The sequence below is a fragment of the Panthera leo genome, chromosome B1 (genome assembly GCF_018350215.1).
Source record: "Panthera leo isolate Ple1 chromosome B1, P.leo_Ple1_pat1.1, whole genome shotgun sequence".
Taxonomy (NCBI): Eukaryota; Metazoa; Chordata; class Mammalia; order Carnivora; family Felidae; genus Panthera; species Panthera leo.
Window position 1 is genome coordinate 58,974,812 of NC_056682.1, and position 16,915 is coordinate 58,991,726.

Sequence of the window (16,915 nt, forward strand, 5' to 3'; positions counted from 1 at the left end):
CAGTTCCTTTCTTTCCATTCTCCCTGAACTTTCCCTCTCTACTGCATGCATCAAAACCCTTCTAAGTGTTTCCAAAGATGCTCATGTCGGTAGTTAGCTATCCTTATTTTATGTACCTGTAGCATTTGATGTACTGGATTATTGTCCACTCTCTCTATCCCATTTTTCTTGAAACCCTTTGTTCAATTTTCAGCACTCTATTAAAAGTAGACCTCTTCTAAGATTATTTTCTAAATCATAGAATATTATTATTTTTAAGGAACTAATTACATGCTGTAATTATTTTCTTCATTTGTTTAATATATTTTACCTATGTTCCTTTTTGTAATATAAACTTTTAAAATACGTTTGCCTGACTTGTATTGCATATTTTATGTTTCCTATCATGTAGCACAGACTTTATGAATGAAGAGTAGTCATTAATTACATATATATGATGTTAAACGCAACTGATGTTGTGAGATCTCTCAGGTGATGAGGCTGTAAATAATTTAGAGCACTTCTGAAGCAATAAACTATCACCAGTATGACAGGTTGGGATAGAGGCAAAGGTAGAGGAATGCAAGCAAGTCTTATACAAGATAAAAGAAATCTCTGCCATGTTTTCTTAAAAAGTAGGAAAAAAGGTCATATGCAGACCATACAACAATTGGGTAATCTTGAATGATCAGATAGCCCTATCTCAGAAAAATATATGAGGACATATGAGATACCTTATTACCTTATTAAAAGCACTTTTATATGGAAAATAGCATGAGATTGAGAATACTGTAACATAAATAATACTTTGTCTCATGAGTTCAAAAATCATGTTTAACTTGAGTAGGCAAAGTATTTCATGTGGTAAGTTTTTACATAGTATAAACAGTGTATAAAATTATTCTTCACCTCAACATATACTCCATTTCCATCCCTGTTACCAGGTAACCACAGATACAGTTTATTGTTTATCCCTCTGAGCTCCTTCATATGTGCATGTGTGTGGGTGAGTGGTGTGTGTGTGTGTGTGTGTGTGTGTGTGTGTGTGTGTGTGTGTGTGTAGACACATACATACATACATACATACATACTATATCTTCTTTACCTGTTCATCAGTCGATGGACATTTGGGCTCTTTCCATAATTTGGCTCTTGTTGATAGTGCTGCTATAAACATTGGGGGGCATGTGCCCCTTCAAATCAGCATTTTTGTTTCCTTTGGATAAAGTAGTAGTGCTATTGCTGGGTTGTAGGGCAGTTCTATTTGTAATTTTTTGAGGAAATTCCGTATTGTTTTCCAGAGTGACTATACCAGTTTGCATTGCCATCAGCAGTGATAGAGAATCTTAAGCAGGCTCCATGTGGAACCCGCTGTAGGGCTCAATCTCACAACCATGAGATCATGACTTGAGCCAGAAGGAATCGGATGCTTAACTGACTGAGCCACCCAGGCACCCCTATTTTTTGATGCAATTTGAAGTTCATTGCAGATATTGGTACACTTTGTCCCAAGTACTTCATAACATACATATCATTAAGCAGAGTTCAATATTTTTTTAGAAGTTTGTTTCTTTTTAATGTCAAATTTACATACAGTGAAATGCAAATATTTTAAATGAACATTTGCTGAGTTTTAACACAAGCCTATATCTATGTAACCCAAACCTCTAGAACATCACCATCTTCCCAAACAAAAAGTTTCATACCTCTTCCTGGTCAGTTTCTGCTTCTAGCAGAAGTCCCAGAGGAGAATTTTTCTGAATTTTTTCTTAGATTAATTTTCTTTATTCTAAAAAAATATATATATATTATTTTATTTATTTATTTATTTATTTATTTATTTATTTATTTATTTATTTATAAAGAGACAGAGTGTTAGCAGGGGAGGGGCAGAGACAGAGGGAGACACAGAATCTGAAGCAGGCTCCAGGCTCTGAGCTGTCAGCACAGAGCCTGATGCAGCGCTTGAACCCATAAAATGTGAGTTCATGACCTGAACCAAAATCAGACACTCAACCAACTGAGCCACTCAGGGGCCCCTAACTTTCTCTATTCTAGAGTTTCATTTAAACACTGTAACGGTTTGTATTCTTTTGTGTTTAGCTTGTTAAATTCAGCATAATGCTTTTTGAGATTAATCTGCATTGTGATTATCAATAGTTCAGTTTTTAGAAAATTCTTTTTTTTAAATTTACTTTGTTATTAATAAAGTCACTTTTACTTTTTTTTACTCAATATTAGCTGGTATATCTTTATCCAGTCCCCCCTTCCCCTTTTAGTCTTTTTGTGTCTATATATCTAAAGTAGGTTTCTTGCAGCCAGCATGTTGTTAGGTTTGCTTTTTAAATCCATTCTTAAAATCTTTAACTCGGTTGTTTAGACCATTTATACTCAATGTGGATGTTAAGATGGTTGGATCTAAAAATGACATTTTGCCATTTGTTTTTTGTTTGTCTTATCCATTCTTTGTTTCCTTTGCCCTTTTGTTTTTCTTTTGGATTGAGTATTTTTATGATTTCATTTTATCTCTGTTATTGTTCAGTTTACTGTTATTTTAGTGTTTGCTTTAGACATTATAGCACACATCTTTAAGTTACAGTCTATCTTCCAGAGATTGATTACATTTCTCATATAGCGTAAGAACCTTCCAACAGTATACTTAGATTTGTTTCCTCCTAGTCTTTATGCTGTGTTTTTGTTTGTTTGTTTACCTTATGTGATAAACCCACAATACATTATGGTCATTTATCCTTGAAGGAATTTTAAATAATAATAGAAACAGTCTTTTGTATCTACCCATGTAGTTACTGTTTCCAACAGTCTTCATAATATTTGTATAAATGAGATTTCCATGTGTTACCATTTTTCTTCTGCCTGAAGGACTTTACTTTCTTGTTGTGTAGTCCTGCTGGTGATGATGAGTTCTTTCAGCTCTTGTATGTCTGTAAAAGCGTTTATTTTGCCTTTCTTTTGCAAAGATTTTTTTTGGGGGGATAGAATTCTACCTTGATATTTTTTTCTTTTAGTACTTCATGATATTGCTCCAATGTCTTCCAGTTTGCATTTCTTGTGATGAGAATCTTCTATCATCCTTGTTATTCCTCTGTATGTAATATGTCTTTTTTCTCCTTGATGTTTTTAGCTTTTTTCCCTAAGCCTTGGTTTTAGTAAATTTGATAATTATGTGCCTTGATGTCATTTTCTTCATGTTTCTTTTGCTTGGGTTTTGTTGAGCTTCTTGGATTTGTGAGTGGTTTTCATCAAATTTGGATAATTTTGGCCATTATTTTTTCTAGCGTTTTTTTGTCTTTTCTAGAAGTTCATATGGAGCTTGTTAATGTTTTCTTTTTCTCTAGTTTTCATCATTTGTCTCTGTAGCTTAATGAACATACAGAATTTATTTATGAAAATTGTAAACATCCTCTCTACTAATTAAGTCATCTATAATTTTTAGGTTGATATTAATTGGTTGAAATTTTTTCTTTATTGAAGGTTGAATTCTTTTGCTTCTGTGCATGGCTTGGTCATTTTTCGTTTGGTAGCTAAAGCATGAATTTTACCTAGATGGGTGGCTGTATATTTTTATATTCCTATAAATATTCTTGGCTTTTGTTCTGGGATACAGTTCAGTTATGTATAAATAGCTTGACCATTTTAGGTTGTGGTTTTAGTATTTATTAGGTAGAACTAGAGCAATATCTATGGCTAATCTATCTCCTTTTACTAAGTCTGAAACCTTTGTGAATAATCTACCTGATGACTTGTGAATTAAGAAGACATTTTTTTCTGGCTGGTGAGAAGAGGGACTATTTTTGACCCTGTTTGAACTGCAAGTATTATTCCCTATACTCCATTTGGATGATCTTTTCCCTAGACTACAGTAATTTACCATGTGTGTGCTAATTCCAGGGAGCTCAAGTTCTGAGTTCTCTTTGTGTAGCTTTCTATTCCTTAGTACTCTATCCTTCCAACATGAGCCACTTTTGCCTCCTAGACTTACAATTCTGTTACCTCAGCTCAGACCATCAACTCCACCTGGTTTTCCCTTCCTGCATCAAAGGGAACAAAGTTCATATTGTTTCATATGGACATTTAGTTTGTCCAATTTTGTTTATTACTTTCTCCATATTGTTTTGGTACCTCTGTCAAATAGCACATGGCTGTAAGTAATGGGCCTATTTATGGGTTTTCTACTTTATAACTATCCTTTTAAAAGTTAGTCCCCTACTGGGAATCATTTTTGCTTTCTAAAACTGATTATTACCTGCTAATTTGTAGATTCTTTCAAGGAACTAGTACATACAAATTTGTATCAACATTTTGTATTTGGTTACCATTAAAATTTAAATGACTTATATATACTGTAATATGTGAGATTGCATCTTGTCTATTAATGCTTTGAGCATTCTTACAAAAGGCTTCTAAGACTCAAACATCAATAGCTAATTTCCCATTTTTTTGCTCTGCTAAATTTTATTTAAAAAATTTTTAATGTTTATTTATTTTTGAGAGAGAGAGAGACAGAGCACAAGCAGGGGAGGAGCAGAGAGAGAGGGAGACAGAATCTGAAGCAGGCTCTAGGCTCTGAGCTGTCAGCACAGAGCTTGAAGGGGGGTTCAAACCTATGAACCATCAGATCATGACCTGAGCGGAAGTTGGATGCTTAACCAACTGAGCCACCCAGGTGCCCCTGTTTTTATTTTCCTTCAAACTATAGAGTTTAATTTGTAACTATTTTATTTACTTACTTTTTATTGAAACATAGTTGACATGAAATAGATTACTTTCAGGTGTGCAGCATGGTGATTCAACATTTATATAAATTACGAAGTAACCACCAAGATCTATCTAGCTTACCATCTGTCACCATACAAAGTTGTTACATATAATTGACTATGTTTTCTTTGCTATACATTGTATCCCCTTGTTTTATTTATTTTATAACCAAAAGTTTGTACCTTTCAATCCCCTTCCCCTATTTTCCCTATCTTCCCTACTCCCTCCACTCTAGCAACCAGCAGATTATTCTCTGTATCCATGAGCCTGTTTCTGTTTTGCTTTATTCATTTGTTTAGTTTTTTGGATTCCACATATAAATGAAGTCATACAGTATTTGTTTTTCTTTCTCTGACTTACTTCATTTAGCATAATACCCTCTGTGTGCATCCATGTTGTTGGAAATGGCAAGATTTCATTCTTTTTTTGTGGCTGAGTAATTTCCTTTGTGTGTGTGTGTGTGTGTGTGTGTGTGTGTGTGTGTGTGTGTATGTATGTGTGTATATATATATATAGTTGATCCTGAACAATTCAGGTGTTAGCGCCCTGACCACCCCTGTGTGGTCTGAAATCTGCATATTACTTTTGATTCCCCAGACATTTAACTGCTAATAGCCTACTGTTGACTGGAAGCCTTACCAATAGCATAAGTAGTTGATTAACACATATTTTGTGTTTATATGTTTTAGGTAATGAACTCTTATAGTAAAGTAAGCTAGAGAAAAGAAAATGTTATTTGAAAAATCATAAAGAATGGAAAATATACCTACAGTACTGTACTGCATTTATTGAAAAAAAAATCAACACATAAGTGGACCCAAGGCTGTTCAAACCTGTGTTGTTCAAGGGTCAAATGTATACCACATCCTCTTTACCCATTCATCTATTGGTGGACACTTAGATTTCCTCCATATCTTGGCTATTGTAAATAATGTTCCAGTGAACATAAGGATGCATAATATTAATTTTGGGCTTTTTTGTTCTTAGTAGCTCCTTTAGGTGTAGGATTAGATTGTTTATGTGAGATTTTTCTTGTTTCTTGAGATGGGCTTGCATCACTATAAACTTCCTTCTTAGAATTGTCTTTGCTGTGTCCCATAGATTTTGGAGCATTGTATTTTTATTTTCTTTTGTCTCAAGGTATTTTTTGATTTCCTCTTTGATTTATTCTTTGACCCATTGGTTTTGTTAGCCTTCACGTATTTGTGTTTTACAGTTTTCTTCAGTTTTAGTTTCATACTCTTTTGTTGTATTTGTAAAAGATGCTTGATATCTCAGTTTTCTTAAATTAATTGAGATTTGTTTTGTGACTTAATATGTAATCTGTCATGGCGAATGTCCCACGTACACTTGAAAAGAATGTCTGTTCTGCTATTTTGGGGTGTAATGTTTTGTATATACCTATTAAATCCATCATGATCTATTCATCGATGTGAATGGAATATTAAAGTCCTCTACTATTATTGTATTACCATCAGTTTCTCTCTTTATGTTTGTTAATATTTGCTTTATGTATTTAGGTGCCCCTATGTTGGATGCATTGATATTTATAGATGTTCTGTCTTCTTGTTTGATGTATGTATTCATTGTGTAGTGCCCTTTATTGTCTCTTGTTACAGTCTTTCTTTTAAAATCTATTTTTTCTGGGACACCTGGGTGGCTCAGTTGGTTGAGTGTCTGACTTCAGCTCAGGTCATGTTCTTGCAGTCTTTGAGTATGGGCCCCACATGGGGCTCTGTGCTGACAGCTCAGAGCCTGGAGCCTGCTTCCGATTCTGTGTCTCCCTCGCTCTCTGCCCCTCCCCCACTCATGCTCTATCTCTCTCTGTCTCAAAAATAAATAAACTTAAATATATTTTTCCTGCTGTAAGTATTGCTACCTCAACTTTCTTTATGTTTCCATTTGCATAGAATAGCTTATTCTAACCCTTCACTTTTAGTCTGTGTGTCTTTAGATCTGAAGTGAGTCTCTTGTAGGCAGCATATATATGGCCTTTTTTTTTAAATCTATTCCATGACCCTATGTCTTTTGATTGAAGCATTTAGTTTATTTACATAAACCTTCACTTATACATGTAAATAAAGGTATTTGGTATGTGGTTACCATAGGTTCACATATAACATCCTGTGAATCTAGTGGTCTGTTTTAAGTTGAAGGCCATTTAAGTTCAAGCACTTTCTTTTTATTTAAAAAAATTTTTTTTTAATGTTTATTTATTTTTGAGAGAGACTGAGACAGAATGAGAGTGGGGAAGGGGCAGAGAAAGAGGGAGACACAGAATCCAAAGCAGGCTCTAGGCTCCGAGCTCCAAGCTGTCAGCACAGAGCCCAATGCGAGGCTCGAACTCATGAGCTGTGAGGTCATGACCTGAGCCGAAGTCAGGTGCCCAACCGACTGAGCCACCCAGGCGCCCCTAAGTTCAAGCACTTTCTAAAAGCACTACATTTTTACCATCCCCCAAACATTTTATGTTTTTGATATCATGTTTTACATCTTACTATTTTGTGTATCTCTTGACTAATTATTGCAGGCCTAGATGATTTTAATATTTTTATCTTTTAACCATCATGTTAGATGTGAGGGCAGTTGATCCACAGCTTTGGTTTTATGCTTACTTTTACCAGTAAGATTTTTTCGTTCTTAATTTTCTAATTTTTGGTTTTGATCTTTTCTTTTTTTGTTTAATGAAATCCTTTCAACATTTCTTGGAGGGCCAGTTTGGTATTGATGAACTCCTTTAGTTTTTGCTTGTCTGGGAAACTTGGTTATGCCTGGCCCTCAGTGTGGCTTGTTGTGATATCTGGCTGCAACTGTTGTAGGTGTTTTAGTTTTTGGGACTAGCCCTCCCACCCCAGTCCCGGTTAACTTTGGAGGGGCTGTGGTGCCTGCTGAGGGTGCCCTCCAGGAGTGGGTGGAACAACTCTGAGTGATAACTTTGCCAGATAGAGTATTCTTGTTTATAAGTTGTTGTTTTTTTTCCTTTCATTACTTGGAATATATCATGCCACACCCTTCTGGCCTGTCAAGGTTCTGCTGAAAAATTAGCTGATAGGTTTTGGGGGTTCCTTGTAAGTAACTAGTTGTTTTTCTCTTGCCGCTTTTAAGACTCTTCTTTCTTTTTCTTTTGTTTTATTTTTCTTTTTCTTCTTTCTTTTTCTTTTGTTTTAGTTATTTATTTTGAAGACAGAGTGAGTGCAAGTGGGGGAGGGGCAGAGAGAGAACCCCAAGCAGTCCAGAGGCTGATGCAGGGCTCAATCCCGTGAACTGTGAGGTCATGACCTGAGCCGAAATCAAGAGTCAGACACTCAACTGGCTAAGCCACCCAGGCACCCCAAGACTCTCTATCTTTAACTGCTGATACTTTGATTGTAATGTTTTGGTGTGGGTCTCTTTGAGTTCATCTTATTTGGGACTCTGTGCTTACTGGACTTAGATGTATACTACCTTTACCAGGTTAGGATGTATTCAGCTGTTGTTTCTTCAAATAAGTTTTCTGTCCCTCTCTCTCTTTTCCTTCTTGGACCCTATAATGCTAATGTTAGTACACTTAATGTTGTCCCAAAGGTCCCTTAAACGATTCTCATTTTTAAAACTTCTTTTTTCTGATTATTGTTTTGATTGAGTAATTTCCACTACCCTGCCTTCCAGATTATTGATTCTTTCTTTTGCATCATCTGATCTGCTGTTGATTCCCTCTAGTGTATTTTTCATATCAGTTATTGTATTCTTTAGCTCTGATTGGTTATTGTTTTATATGTTCTATCTCTTTGTTGAAGTTCTCATTCTGTTCTCTTCTTCTGAGTTTAGTAAGCATCTTTATGACCATTACTACTTTGGACTCTTTATCTGGTGGACTGCTTTTCTCCATTTTGTTTAGTTCTTTTTCTAAGGTTTTGTCTTATTCTTTTACTTGGAACATATTTCTCTGTCTTCTCATTTTGCCTCACTGTGTTTCTGTGTATTAGGTAGATCATTATGTCTTCAAGTCTTGAAGGAGTGGCTTTATTCCGAAGGGGCCTACTAGTCACCTAAGCCAGGTTCTCATGAGTGGGCTGCCTGAACCCTCCTGTTGTGGCTGGGTCAACATTTTGCAGACTTGCTGGTGTACACAGCTGCCTGTGAGGTCTGACTTTCACTAATACAGGTGTACTGTTGAATGACGCTGGCCCTCAGTGTGGCTTGTTGTGATAGCTGGCTGCAACTTTAGTATTTGGGACTAGCCCCCCCTCCAACCAGGTTAACTTAGGAAGGGCTCTGGTGCTGGCTGAGGGTCCCATCCAGGAATGGTGGAACAGAGAATTGCTTGGAAAGGGCTCCTGACCAACCTACGCTGCTTGCAGGGTATACTAAGGAAGGGACTCTGGGCCCGGGTGGGCATGTTGGGTAGGGCAAGTCCACAGGGGAATGCCAGGGTGGAGCTAGTGGTGCTAGCACAGTAGGTGGAAAGTGTCAGAAATGGCACCCACCGGAGCTGGGTCAGCTAGGTAGAAAGAGGATAAGAAAAACTATACCCCAGCACTTTCATCCCTGGAAAACTTTCCAACAGATCCCTGCCCTTTGGGCACATATCTGAAGTTAGTGCTACACTGGCCTGGGACTTGGAGTCAGTGGCATTGTGCATACTCCCTTTAAGAGTGGAGTTGCAGTTTCCTGCTGCTCTCTAGCTCTCCCAAACATAAGCAAGCCGCCTTGGTTTTCAAAGCCATACATTATGGGTGCTTGTCTTTCTGGTACAGATCCCCTGGGCTCTGGAACCTCATGTGGAACTCAGACCCCTCAGTCCCCAGGGAGGGCCTCTGCAGCTGTGATATCACTCACTGTGGGTCACCGTGCCAGGGATGCGAGTCCTGACTAAATTGCATCTCCACCCCTCTGCCCATCTCAATGTGTCTTTTTCTTTGTATTTTTAGTTCTTTGTGATCTGTTCAGCTAGTCTTCAGTTCGTTCTCAGAGATAGTTGTTCTACATGTAGTTATAGATTTTGGTGTGTCCCTAAGAGGAGATGAGTTCTTGATCTTCCCATTCTGCCATCTTGATCCTGCCCCCCTTAAGTATTTTAAAAGTATTTTAGTAGATCTATAGTTTTATTACTACTGTTAGTAATATCACTCATCATCCATTCTTTCTGTTCATCATTCATTCTCTGAAAGTCTTTTAAAGCATCAGCTTACGTTCCTTGTGATACAACCTTTTTTCCCTTTGATGTGTTCAGTTGGATAGATCTTAAATGTGCCTTATAAAACAGTAATAGTGTTACGTTCTATCAGTGAGATTTGTTTTTTTGTGTCTTTTTCTTATAGAACATACAGTGGGAGAGGTTATCAAATTAGATCCTGGTGGGTCTCCAAGAAAAGTCTGGGGGAGAAGCCCTACAGATTCAGTTCTGAAGATACTTGGAGAAGCTGAACTACAGCTTCAGACAGGACCACTAGAAAACACAACCGTTAGACGTGGTAAGCAGAAACAGATTGTTTTTCCATACTAGTAGTAACGTTATTAAGAATTAAATTGTATTTTTAAAGATCTGTCTATTTTAAGTGAATTGTTTATAATAGGTTATCTTTTTGTTCTAGTTAGATGGACATTAGTCGTATTTTCTGAAGAGTTGTCTCAACATTGTAGTCTTGAATTTTGACCTGACATAACCTGGATGGAATCTTAAAAGAAAAGGAAAAGGAAATGTTCATAGGGTGAGCCAGAAAAGTAGAACAGTCAAAATGTTGTTTTACATGAAGAGAGAGATAGGAACAATGCATGTGGATTCTGGAATTAGGTTGAATAAAGATATCTGTAGTAGTTATGACAACATTATTTTAGGACTGGGGAGGGTGAATTGTGAGGCAAGAGGAAAACACTTACGTTCCATGAGTATTGTGCATCTTGGTATTACAGCTATGCATATGAAGAGTGTCCATGTATAAAACAGGTGTTTTCACATTTAAAAGCTTATTCAAATGAGAGGCTGAATATGGTTTTTCTTTTTTCAGAATCTGTGTCTAGACATGAATGTATGTCACTATTGTGTTCTCTCTCAATCTATCTCTTTTTTCCCTGTCTCTCCTTAAGTTTGTCTCTGACAACTTTGTGCATACTTTTATCCTTGCCTTTTTCATGCAGTATCATCATTTACTTTTTTTCATTTGTGTCTGTCCTCTGAGAGCAAGGATGATCTTTTTACTCTTTGTAGCTTTCCTGCCTAACACGTAGTAGTAGGAACAGCTAATTAGTGTTCCATAAATAGTTGGTAAATTGAAGTTAAAAAAAAGGTAAGACAAATCATAAATGACTTTTCAGTTCCAGTTCTCTGAAGATGGATTATTTGAATATGGAGAATATTGAATTTAGAGAATTATTTGAATTAGAGTGATGCTCATATTTGAAACTGACAAAAAAAAAAACAAAAAACCCACAACATAGGTGGTAAAGTTATTCGAAGTGTGTATAAAGAAATTAGCCAGATGCTATTTTGCCAGTGAGATGAACCTATACACGTTATTAAAGTGTAAAAAGTAGATTATTTTCTTTTTAAGGGTGAATCTCCTAGCCATTAATCATTCTAGCATTTTCTTTAATATTAAAAGAAAGAGCAATTTCAAGAGAGAAGTATATACAATTACTTGTTTGAAAAAAGGGTATACAAACTGCATGTATTTGTAATTAATTTGTTCCCATTCTTGTATCTGAAAATTGTATAATTTTATGCCAGACACTAATCAGAAACAAAATGCTAGTCATTTAGTATTCTTACATCTTAGTCTGATCCTGTTGTCAGAATACCTCAGGCTTTATTAAGGAAAAAAAAGTCTCCAGGCCAAAATCTTTTCAAAAATAACGATAAAAATTTTATATTATTTTGTAATCTAAAAATCCTTTATGTGTTTATATTAGAACCATTACTTTAAAAACATCAGATTCAGATTCTTTTTATGTAAGATCATTATTGCTTAAATATGTACAATTTGGTGTACAATAATACTTACGTAATGTGGAAGCAGGCCTTCTCCATATTCATATAATCCATCTTCAGAGAACTGGAACTGAAAAGTCATTTATGATTTGTCTTCCTTTTTTTTAACTTCAATTTACCAACTATTTATGGAACACTAATTAGCTGTTCCTACTACTATGTGTTAGGCAGGAAAGCTACAAAGAGTAAAAAGATCATCCTTACTCTCAGAGGACAGACACAAATGAAAAAAAAACACATGATAATATTGCATGAAAAGGGCAAGGATAAAAGTAGGCACAAAGTTAAGAGGTAGTGCAGACATGTTTAAGTAACTAACCATATCTTGGATAGTTAAAAAAAAGACTTCTCAGAGTTGTCCTCTGCCCTCTTTTTAATTTTTCTCTAATGCTCTGTGCTAGGATTTTAACACAAAGAAGTCACAGTTTCTTACCATTAGGAAATCCCATGTGGCAAAATCTGTGTTGGAAGTGTGTGTGTAATGGTATGGAGCCACAGATTAGGAGGCTTTATGTTGTCAATATCGTCTAGTTTCATTAAGTATGGTAAGGCCCTTTTGGGTTAGAGAAAGCCACAGAGAGAGGAAGTGATCTTGAGCTAGGCCAAAAATAAAAAAGAGCTCATTGGGTAAATAAGGGGGGGAGAATGAAGTTCCAGGCAATACACAATCCCAGTATATGCAAAGACAAAAAAAGTTTATTTAATATGTGTGTGGGAGCAGCTTCATGCAGTGGAAGGATAATGGGCTTTGGTTCCAATTCTAGTTCCGATCACTTGCCCAGCAGCCATGGGCAAGTTGCTCTGACTTTGACATTCAATTTCTCTATGTGTAGAATGGAAACACTGTTATTAAGGATTGTTTTGTGGATTTAATGACAAACATAAAGGACCTGCAGTGTTCTCTAGTCTCCCAATCTTTATGTAAGTGTCTCATCAATTTGATTGTCTTAAGCCCTTTTTGTGATAGAAGGCATGTGAACAATATGAGAGATTTTGTATGTTCATAGCAGTTTGTCTTAAGATTTTATTCTTGAAAGTCAGTTTGGCTGAATGTAAATCTTTGGTTTATATTTCCATTCCTTGAATTTCTTTACTATATGAAACTCCATTGTTTTCTGCCATAAAGCAAAGCTATCAAGAATCTGATGACAGTCTTATTTTCTCTTATAAATGATTTGGTCATTTTGCTTGGATACTCAAAGGATGTCTTTCTTTTTCCTTAAAGTCCAGTAGTTTTTAAAAAATACATTTGGTGTTATCATTATTTTCCAGTAGGTTCTGTGTTTTTTTAATAGTTACTTTTGTTTTAGAGTAATTTGAGGTTCATGGCAATATTGAATAGAAAGTACAGTTTCAGTGTATCCCCTTCTTTGACCTATGCATGGCCTTTCCAACCAACAACATCCTCTCTCCAGAGTGGTGCATTTGTTAAAATTGACAAACCAGCATTGACACATTATGATCACCCCAAATCCATAGTATAAAGCCCACTCTTGGTTTTATACCATTCATGGATTTTGACAAATATAAAGTGATACACATACACTATAATATACAAAATATTTTATTGCTCTAAAAAATCCCTGTGTTCTACCTATTTATTCCTCCCTCCTCTCAAACTCCTAGCAACCACTGGTCTTTATAGTGTCTCATTAGTTTTGCCTTTTCTAGAATGTCATGGCTGGAATCATACCATATGTAGCCTTTTCATACTGGCTTCTTTAGTAATAGGCATTGAAGTTTTCTCCCTGTTTTTTCATGGTATGATACCTTATTTCTTTTTAGTGCTAAATAATATTGCATTGTAGGGATATGCCACAGTTTGTTTATATAGGTTATTCAGTAGGTTATTCACCTATTGAAAGACATTTTGATTGATTGCAAGTTTTGGCAATTATGAATAAAACTGCTATAAATATCTATGTGCATGTTTCTGTTAAGACAAAAGATTTTACTTCTTGAGTAAATACCAAGCAATGTGAATGCTGGTTTATGTGTTAACAGTTTGTTTAGTTTTACAACACTCTGCCAAGCTGTCTTCCAAAGTGGCTGTACCATCTTGCACCCCCATGAGAAACGAATGAGAGCTCTTATTGCTCCACCTCCTCGGCAGCATTTAGTGTGGTCGGTGATTTGGATTGTAGCCATTGTAGTAGACGTGTAGCGGTATCACATTGTTTTGATTTGCAATTCCCAAATGGCATGTGATGTGGAGCATTTTTTCAGATGCCTGTTTGCCATCTATGTATGTCTTTGCTGAGGTGTCTGTTCAGATCTTTAGTCCATTTTTAAGTTGGGCTGTTTAGTGTTGTTTTTTTTTAATTGTTGAGTTTTAAGAGTTCCTTGTATGTTTTGGTTAACAGGGCTTTAAGTCTTTATGTCTTGTGCGAATATTTTCATCCACTCTGTGGCTTGTCTTCTCATTTTCTTGACAGTGTCTTTTGTAGAGCAAAAGTTTTAAATTTTAGTGAAGTCCAGAGTCGCCTGAGTGGCTCAGTCAGTTGAATATCCAACTCATGATTTCAGCTCAAGTAATGATCTTACCATTCATGGGATTGAGCCTTGCACTGGGCTCTGTGCTGACAGCGCTGAGCCTGCTTAGGATTCTTCCCCCCCCCCCTTTGCCACCCCCCTGACACACTTGCACATGCTTTTTCTCTCTAAATAAATAAATAAACATTTAGAAGAAAAATAAATTTTAGTGAAGTCCACCTTATTAATTCTCTTTTTCATGGATCGTGCCTTTGGTAGTATATCTAAAATGTCATTGCCAAACTTGAAGTCATCTGGATTTTCTTCTGTGTTATCTTCTAAGGGTTTTATAATTTTGCATTTTACATTTAGGACTGTGATCAGTTTTGAGTTCATTTTTGTGAATAGTGTAAGGTCTGTATCTAGATACTTTTTGGGGGAGAGGGGAAATGGGATCTCCAGATGTTCCCGTGCCATTTATTATAGAGTCTATCCCTTCTCCATTGAATTGCCTTTGCTTTTTCATTGAAGATCAGTTGACTGTATTTATATGAGTCTATTTCTGAGCTATGTTCTGTTTCATTTATCTATCCATTACCATACTGTCTTGATTACTATAGCTTTATACTGAGTCTTGGAGCTGGGTAGTATCATTCCTTGAACTATGTTCTCCTTCAATATCATGTTGGCTTCTCTGGATCTTTTGCCTCTCTACATAAACTTTTAGAATCATGTTGAATCAACTTTTAGATATCAGTGTTGATATCCGCAAAATAACTTTCTAGGATTTTGACTGGGATTGCATTGAATCTATAGATCAAAATGGGAAGGACTGACGTTGTGACAATATTCAGTCTTCCTATTCATGAACATGGAATTTCCCTTTACTTAATTTTTCTTTGATTTTTTTAATGAGAGTTTTATAGTTTTTTTCATTGTAGTGTATCTTTATAATATGTGGTTTCCAATCCTTCCCCCACCCCAATTTTAGGAAAGTGTTATTGAATTATAGTTTTTCTAGTTTTCTCTTCCTTAAGTCTATTTCAGGAACTTCTGTTTGTATTTTTGATATTTTTCATCTTTCTCTAATATCTGCCACTTTCTCTTAAATCCTTTCTATCACTTTTTTCAATTGAAATTTTTCTCTCCTGTTCTCCTTTTATATCTCTTAACGACATTATGTGTTTTGTTTATATGATTTTGTGTTTATTCTAAGATATTTATTTTTAAGATTTTTTTCTTTTTTTCCCCTAGTTTTTCTCTAACTCTATCAACTGCCTCATTTCTGATTACTTTCTCATTATAATTTATATTCTCTAATGTCTTCCATGATGTTCTTAATTTTACTAACAAATTTTTTAGTACGTTATAATTTTAGTTTTTTGGTAGGTTTTAATTTTCTATAGCAGTGGTTCTCAAATGAGGGTGATTCTGCACACAGAAGACATTTTGCATTGTTGGGAGACATTTTTGGTTGTTAACTGGGAAGGGCACTATATATCTAGTGGGTAGAGGCCAAGGAAGCTGGTAAATCTTCTACAGTGCATACTATAACAGGTGCTCTCCAAAACAAATAATTATCTGATCCAGTAATGCCAAAGTTGGGAAACACCAGTCTTTGAGGACATTATTCTACTTCATACTCTTTTTTTTTTCTGATAACTTGTACAGAATTCAACAATGATCCTCTGTTACTTATTTTTATGTGAAATTAGATTTATTAAACTTTTAGGCGCATGAAGTCAAAATAGCTTTTCTAACTTCATAGCCTGTTAGGGCTTCCTTTTCGGTTATTTTCATGTAGTGTTTAAAAATTAAAGCCTAGGTAGGGGTCCCTGGGTGGCTCAGTTGGGTAAGTGTTCTGACTCTTGGTTTCAGCTCAAGTCATGATCTCACATTTTATGAGTTTGAGCCCCACATTGGACTCTGTGCTTACAGTTTGGAGCCTGCTTGGGATTCTCTCTCTCTTTCTCTCTCTCTCTCTCTCTCTTTCTCTCCCTTCCTTTGCCCCTTCTGCATGCTCTCTCTCTCTCTCAGAATAAATAAATAAATTTAAAAAATTAAAATAAAATTGTTGCCTTGTAGTTTCTGAGCTCTTCTGTCTTTGTTCCTTTACCCCACTTTTCTCTTTCCTTTGTTTCTCTTATACCTGCACAGATCAATTTGGATTCTCCTTCCAGCAATTTCTTCAGAGTCTGAGGCTTTGTTCTAGGAGGGAGCTTTAGTTGGTTAGTTTTCAGAATTCTTAGGACCCAGACTTCTCCCACCCTTTCTGACCTTCCCATTGACCCTTTCCATTTACTTGCAAATTAAAATGTGTAAAAATTATTCCCATTTCAGCTGCTTTTCTTAAATTGACCCATCATGCTTGCTTGTAAATACCTGCTGTCTCTTTTGGGGGTTCTTCTGACTTGGGGCCTGTTAAGTGCCCTACTGTTTTCCTCTTTTGAACAGATGCTTTTACTGAGTCTGGAGGCTGTCAATGATTTGTCCCCATTCATATGTACTTGGGGGTTTGTGAGGATACCTTGTCGCCTAGATTTGGTTTAGATGTTATTCATGGATATATGGTTTTGCTATCCTGATTTTTTCTGTTTTGTGCAGGAATTCAGGGAAATAAAACAAAACAGCATTCTTTTCTCTCTTCCCAGATTTCTGCATTTGTCTTTAAATACTTGATCCATGTATGATGTTGCTGTAAAACTTTTTCTCCCATTTGAC

The 16,915-nt window shown here is 35.9% G+C and overlaps 1 protein-coding gene across 6 annotated transcripts in view; it reads left to right on the forward strand.

Annotated features, from left to right (window-relative positions):
- The window catches only part of NEK1 (NIMA related kinase 1), a 219,548-nt gene that overhangs the window by 141,798 nt on the left and 60,835 nt on the right, over nucleotides 1-16,915 (forward strand). For 5 of the 6 annotated variants that reach the window (XM_042935112.1, XM_042935107.1, XM_042935108.1 and 2 more), the window contains one exon: nucleotides 10,056-10,208. The exons of the other annotated variant lie outside the window; for it this stretch is intronic. In XM_042935112.1, coding sequence (XP_042791046.1) covers nucleotides 10,056-10,208 — 153 coding nt within the window. The remainder of the gene's footprint in view (nucleotides 1-10,055; nucleotides 10,209-16,915) is intronic. 6 annotated transcript variants of the gene reach the window in all.